This window comes from Agelaius phoeniceus, chromosome 16 (assembly GCF_051311805.1).
Source record: "Agelaius phoeniceus isolate bAgePho1 chromosome 16, bAgePho1.hap1, whole genome shotgun sequence".
Lineage (NCBI taxonomy): Eukaryota > Metazoa > Chordata > Aves > Passeriformes > Icteridae > Agelaius > Agelaius phoeniceus.
The window spans coordinates 10,209,480-10,215,047 of record NC_135280.1 but is presented as its reverse complement, the minus strand read 5'-3'; the positions used below and the strand labels follow the sequence as shown (position 1 = coordinate 10,215,047).

The window sequence follows — 5,568 nt, the reverse complement described above, 5'->3', positions numbered from 1 at the left end:
AAATTACAGCTGCAAATGTAGAGGCTTATGTTCTCTGGATCCTGTCATGGAGCTAAGTCATAGATTCTTTTAATATGTCAAATTTCTGCTCTGTAGATCAGGAGGAATTTAAGATAAGAAACATCTTTTTTATGTGTAAGGATGCCTGCACCTTTGCCATTTGTGTATGCAAATTTTCAAAGGGAACTAAGCTATCCTTTCCCCAATGCACCACAATGATACAGCATTCACTGACTTTTAAAGTGTGTGAAGAGCATTTCTGGACAGTTTTATTTTTCCCCACCAAGGTTCACGGGGTTTGGTTATTATGTCAGACAGCAATGTCCTCTAGCTCAGGGTTTTGCACCTTTCCACAGAAATAAGGCAAACCAGTGTTGGTGCAGCTTGGTCAGCCAAGGGTTTGATTTACTCTGTCAAAAACTATGCACCACTGCAGTCTTAAGAGATTGTCCCTGCTCTCATGGGTTTAGGAGAGAGGTGGATTCCTGGGCACATTCACCCTGAGTATATTTTCTGCTTGCTTGCCCTTTTTTGTTGTAGGCTTTGGCAGGCAGGAATTCTCTGCCTGCTGGACCAACACTAAGACTAATTTGCTAAGGCAAAGAAGCAGGACCATGTGGAGACCTGTCTGCACTTACACACTCAGTTAAGCAGTTAATCCCCAGCAGGATAGCTGTCAGAGCCTTTAAAACTAAAACCAGAGATGCCATTTTTTTAAAAACTGTGACAATAAAGTTTATTATGTTAATATCATTAAAAATATTATAAAATAGTAAAATATTCTGCTTGGCAGAAAAATTATGCCAGGGTTTTAAAACCCCAGGTTTGTGCAAACAGTTTTTGTAAACATAAGAAGTCAAGTGTTCAGGTTCCATCACAAAATACAGTAAACTGCTACAAAAATAAGTTTGCTCACTGTCAAACATAATTAAAAACCCAGGAGGATGGATTTTGTTACACATGTCTAATGTGTCCCTATACAGTTAATGCTGCACTTATATCTGAAATGGGAAGGATTTCAGGTAGTCCTTTAAAACAGGATTGAGTGGGATCTCATTTAAGTTCTCTCTTCCAAAACTCTTCACGATGCTTTTCCGGCAGAGCTCCTGCAGGGGCTGCACCCGGACCTTGCGAAGAGGGGTAACCAGTACCTTCCTCGGGGAGCTTAGGTAATGTTCCAGCAGCTTAAAAAGACAGTCAAAAGTCTCTTTGCTGCCATCCAGGCTGAAACGCCCAGTCTGGAAGTTAATCCGGATACTGGTGGGCCCAGTTGCAGTCTTAACACTGATGGCAAAGAAGCAATTCTTTTGTGTGCTGTCCCTGATGAGGAAGGTGCCCTCGGGCTCAGACTTCAGCTTCTCGTGAGCAGCACTGACACTCAGAGGCCCCCAGTAGAAGCCACAGGCATCCAGCAGGCTGCTGGCTCGAGTGATGCTGCTGAAATCCGCCTGCGAGCGAAAGGTTCGGAAGTGCGTGTTGCCCTGTGCCTGCACAGCGCCGGGCCGGCCGGGGCCCGGGAAGCCTCGTGCCTGGGAGCGATCCCGTGCCGGAGGGTCAAGAAGCCGTCTTGGGTCTGCTCCAAGTGCATTATCTGCTGACACCTTGCTGTGCGCTACCATCCTACAGCCGAGAGCAGCGGATGCGGTCTTCCATAGCGTCACGGCTACGGCGGGGCGGCCTTCCAGCAGCTACTCTGCAATGCCAAGGAGAGACACCATGTGAGACCCATCCCCAGGGACAGGCGGCGGCAATCGCTGAATGACCGCCTCTTCCATTGATACACCTCCCAGCCATTATAATATAATTAAATATTCACTTTCCAATTTACAGCAGGCAAACAACTGCTCTCTGTTGGACAAGATTAGCAGTCTATCACTACGGCAAAACTCCAGAGCTCCAAAAATATTTAGCAAGGATCATTAACAGCTACACAAGATAATAAGTTTCCCTGCTATGAGCCCTTTCAGGGCCTAGCAACTCAAATGACTTCTCAATGAGAAGTCATCTCATGGACACCCTCTCCCATTCTCAAGTTTTTAAAGAAGAAATCAACAAGGTTTTACAACTGAATTACCATTTTTTCTGCCTTCCCAACTACAATGTCAGAACTCAGCACACAATGTTGTTATTTGGTGCATGCATTGTGCGAAAAAGAGAAAGTGGATGAAGGCTGTGTTCCCAGATAATTGGGGAAGAGAGTGAGGTGAGGTTCCATAGTAGGACTGAAGTGTAACTTGGAGGGGCAGCCTGTAACACGGTCAATTTACACAGTAATCCTAAAACTTCTTTCCTCTCTCCTGTTAACCTGAGGCTCAGCCATAAAAGGCCATTTCCATTCTCCCAAGTTTCCCTTGGGACAGCAATGCTCCAACCTACTAGCTTATACAAATCAACCTCTGTGAACCCTTAAAGCATTACTCCGCAGTCTCTCTCTCTTTTTTGTATCACATGCACTTTAAGTGGCCCAATCTAAATTGCTTCCTATTGATATATCTTTCAACATGAGGGACTAAATTCATCCCTCGTGTTACTTCAAAGGAATTAGCAGTGCTGCACCAGGAATGAGTTTGGCCTGAAATGTCTGCCTCTGACAGTGTGGTTCAATACATCTCCGCTGGCTGCCTTGACCTTACTGGCAAGCATAGATTTTAGGATTTATCCCTATAGTCAGATATAGATCTGCAGCAGCAGCTTGTTGAGAAACCTTGAAGGATTCTCAGAAATGAATCCCTCAGCCGTCTCACAGTTCAAGGTAACATGCTAATGAGAATTTCTAAGAAAGTATGCCGCTGGATTCCTGTCTGTGCTAATTTAACAACTTGATGTTTATTTTCATTTAAGTCATCTTATTTTCTCTAGCACCTACGAGGGTTATAAAATCCTTAAGCTGGTAAGCAACAGGCTGAAAGTAGCATTCGGCTTGCTTTGCACAGCAGACGGAAACTGATGCCAGTTTTTTCCAATTACTGAGCCAGGATTATCGCTCAGTATTTAAAGTTAAAAATTCAGTTTTAGGACACCCTGGGGAGAAATAAGCACTAAGCCCGCGATCTAAAAATCAAAGGGCTCTCTAGCAGAAGCCGTAGGGAGCCAAGCGAGAGTTCCAAAGCGCACAGACAAACAGGAGACGCGCCAGTCTTCGGAGCCCGAAAGCCAGGGCAGGGATCTGGGACAAGGGTGCCACGACTGCGGCGGAGCGGAGACTTCCGCGGGTCCCGGCCCTGCCCGGCGGGTCCCGGCGGCGGCGCGGCCGAGCGAGCACCGCGGGCCCGGGGCTGCCCCGGCTCCCGCCGCCGGCGCGGGGCCCTGCAAACCCCGCTGCGTGTTCCCTCTAGTGCTTGTCCCGCTGTTTTACACCGGGCACAACAGGTTTGTGCGAGCACGAGCATTGAGCCAAAAAGGGAGGGGAAAAATGTATTTAAAAAAAGAAAATTAAAGGGCAAAGACTCCCGAAGGCACCACGCTCTTGGCACATCTGGCAGAACTCCTCCGATAATCTGAGCTCATCGGGCTGCGGCGCCCGAGCCCTCTCGGCGCACGTCGGTGTTGGCGCGGACCCCCCGGGGCAGACACCGTCCCTTACCTCGGGGTGCCGCGGGTGGGGGCCGTCCCCGGAGCGCAGCACTCGCTGCCAGTCCCAGTCCCGCTGCTAGTCCTGGTCCTGGCCCCGGGGGCCGGCCGAGCATCCTCCGGCGGGGGCCCTGCCTGGCGCCGCGGCGAGCCGGGGCTGCCGCGGGGCGGGCGGGCGAGCGGCACCTCCAGCGCTCTGTGGCGGCGCATCGGGCCCGGCTTTGTATTTAACGCGGAGCTCGGCTCGGCTCCTCCCCGCCTTCTCGGAAAACATTGGCCTTCACTTTCGCTTTCCTTAACACTGTGTGGCCCTGAGCGCCGCCTTCGGAGAACGCCCCGTGGGCTCCCTGCCCCGCCGCTGGGGATGCTCTTCAATCTCTCTTTTTCTATCCAACTACGTCTGAGTTTACCTTTTTTTGCCTTTTTTTTTTTTTTCCGGACAGCCCCGTTGGAGCAGGCGGTGGCCGTGGGTAGGGTCGAGAGGTGCTGCGGGGGAAAGCCGAGCATGGAAGGGCTCTGAGGCCCCAGGGAGGCCGGGGGACACTTGAGGTAGGTGATGGATGAGGCTCTGATGGCAGCCTCAAAACGCGGGGGGGAATGGGAAGAAAAGCAAGCAAGCAACCACTGCGGGGAGGTGTAACGTGAAAATAGCTGCTCTCCTCAGAGCTAACAGGTCAGCATGGACAGAAGAGGTAAGAGGACCTAATGTATAACTTAAAGAAAGGACAAAATATTAGACCAATAATCTCAAAGTGCAAAAAGCATTAAGAAAAGCTTATGATCCTTACACTGAGAAGACTGTAAAGAAGCTACACTGGGGTTTTGAGTTCTTAAAGCAGAATTTCCCTGGGGTTTTCTCCAGAGTAATAAGAATTCAAAGTTCAAATCCCAGCTGTATTTATAACCTTCCCAGCAGCCAGTGCAGGAGACTTGGAATGCTCTCCTGCTCACCCAGAAGGAGATTTGAAACCTCAAACACCACACCAGTGTCTTATGTGCTCCCTTAAGCAGGCCCAGTAAAGTGTGCTTTCTTCCAAAGAGGATGTTTCTTAAATAACCACCACGTTTTAAAGGCCAAGAAGTTTCACTGTAGTTAACATGATGTTTTGTGACAATGCAAAGGAATTGTCTCTGTCAGGTGATTAAGGGGAGAGGGACTGGCAATGCCTTGTGAGTTGGGATGAAGTTGAGGGAATGTATTTCTTGCTTTGAGACTAAATATTCTTTTCAAAATCCAGTGTGATCACAGACTGACCTAAAGTGATGGCAGTACAGCATCTTACAGTGATGTGCAGCCAGTGTACAATGGGTGAATCTTGACATTTCTGATGATGTTTTAGCCACCAAAATTTACTGCTTATGTTCTGTCATGCAGGAGCATAGTTGTCATGAATTCGGAGAAGCAGTGTGCCATTAATTTTAAGACCTTGCACAGAGACTCACTTTATGCTCAGACTCCTCTCTCAAGTTTTGAGCAACAGAGTCAAGGTTTGGCATGAGCTGCTGGGGGAAGCTCATAGCAAAAGCACGAAGGACTGGTGGAACTGAAACTTCCCCTAGAATTTGAACATGCAATATTGCCACTCTTTGGCACAGCGTGCTCCATGCAGGAGTAGATTCCATGGCTGGTTTGGACGTGGCACTGTTTGTGTTCACACAGGGTAGCACAGCCCAGGCCTTGCCCTTAACAGCTTAAAGTCTACTTAGGCGAGACAAAGTCCCCTTCCTCCCCCCAACACTTCAAAGAAAAGTGTTCTGAAGTGCTTAACTCTGTCAAGATAAGGTAAATCAGAACCAAAAGTACAGCTCAGAGCCTCTTGACTCCTCCCCCAGCCCCCGGGGCGCCCAGCGAGCTCCCTCCTGCTGCTGCAGCTTTGTCCTGCCGTCTGTGGCTTTTGGGGCAGAGCCCTTCACAGCTGTAGTGCAGCACAGCGGGGAGCGTGTTTCTCACATGAGACAGAGCTGGCTGACGGTTGCTGTAGATGTGCCAGGAAAGCT

General features: G+C 49.2%; 1 protein-coding gene across 1 annotated transcript; it reads right to left on the bottom strand.

Moving 5' to 3' along the window:
- Window positions 1-715: 715 nt before the first annotated feature.
- SOCS1 (suppressor of cytokine signaling 1) lies at window positions 716-3,891 on the bottom strand. The gene is made up of 2 exons (XM_054643676.2): window positions 3,584-3,891; window positions 716-1,693 (listed from the first exon to the last, which is right to left on the bottom strand). Exon 2 carries the CDS (start codon window positions 1,617-1,619, stop codon window positions 996-998), a length of 624 nt encoding a protein of 207 aa, XP_054499651.1. The 5' UTR covers window positions 1,620-1,693; window positions 3,584-3,891; the 3' UTR covers window positions 716-995.
- Window positions 3,892-5,568: the final 1,677 nt, after the last annotated feature.

What these genes read in the sequence shown, in the direction of transcription:
- SOCS1 (XM_054643676.2), bottom strand. Translation starts at nt 1,619, where the DNA reads ATGGTAGCGCACAGCAAGGTGTCAGCAGATAATGCACTTGGAGCAGAC.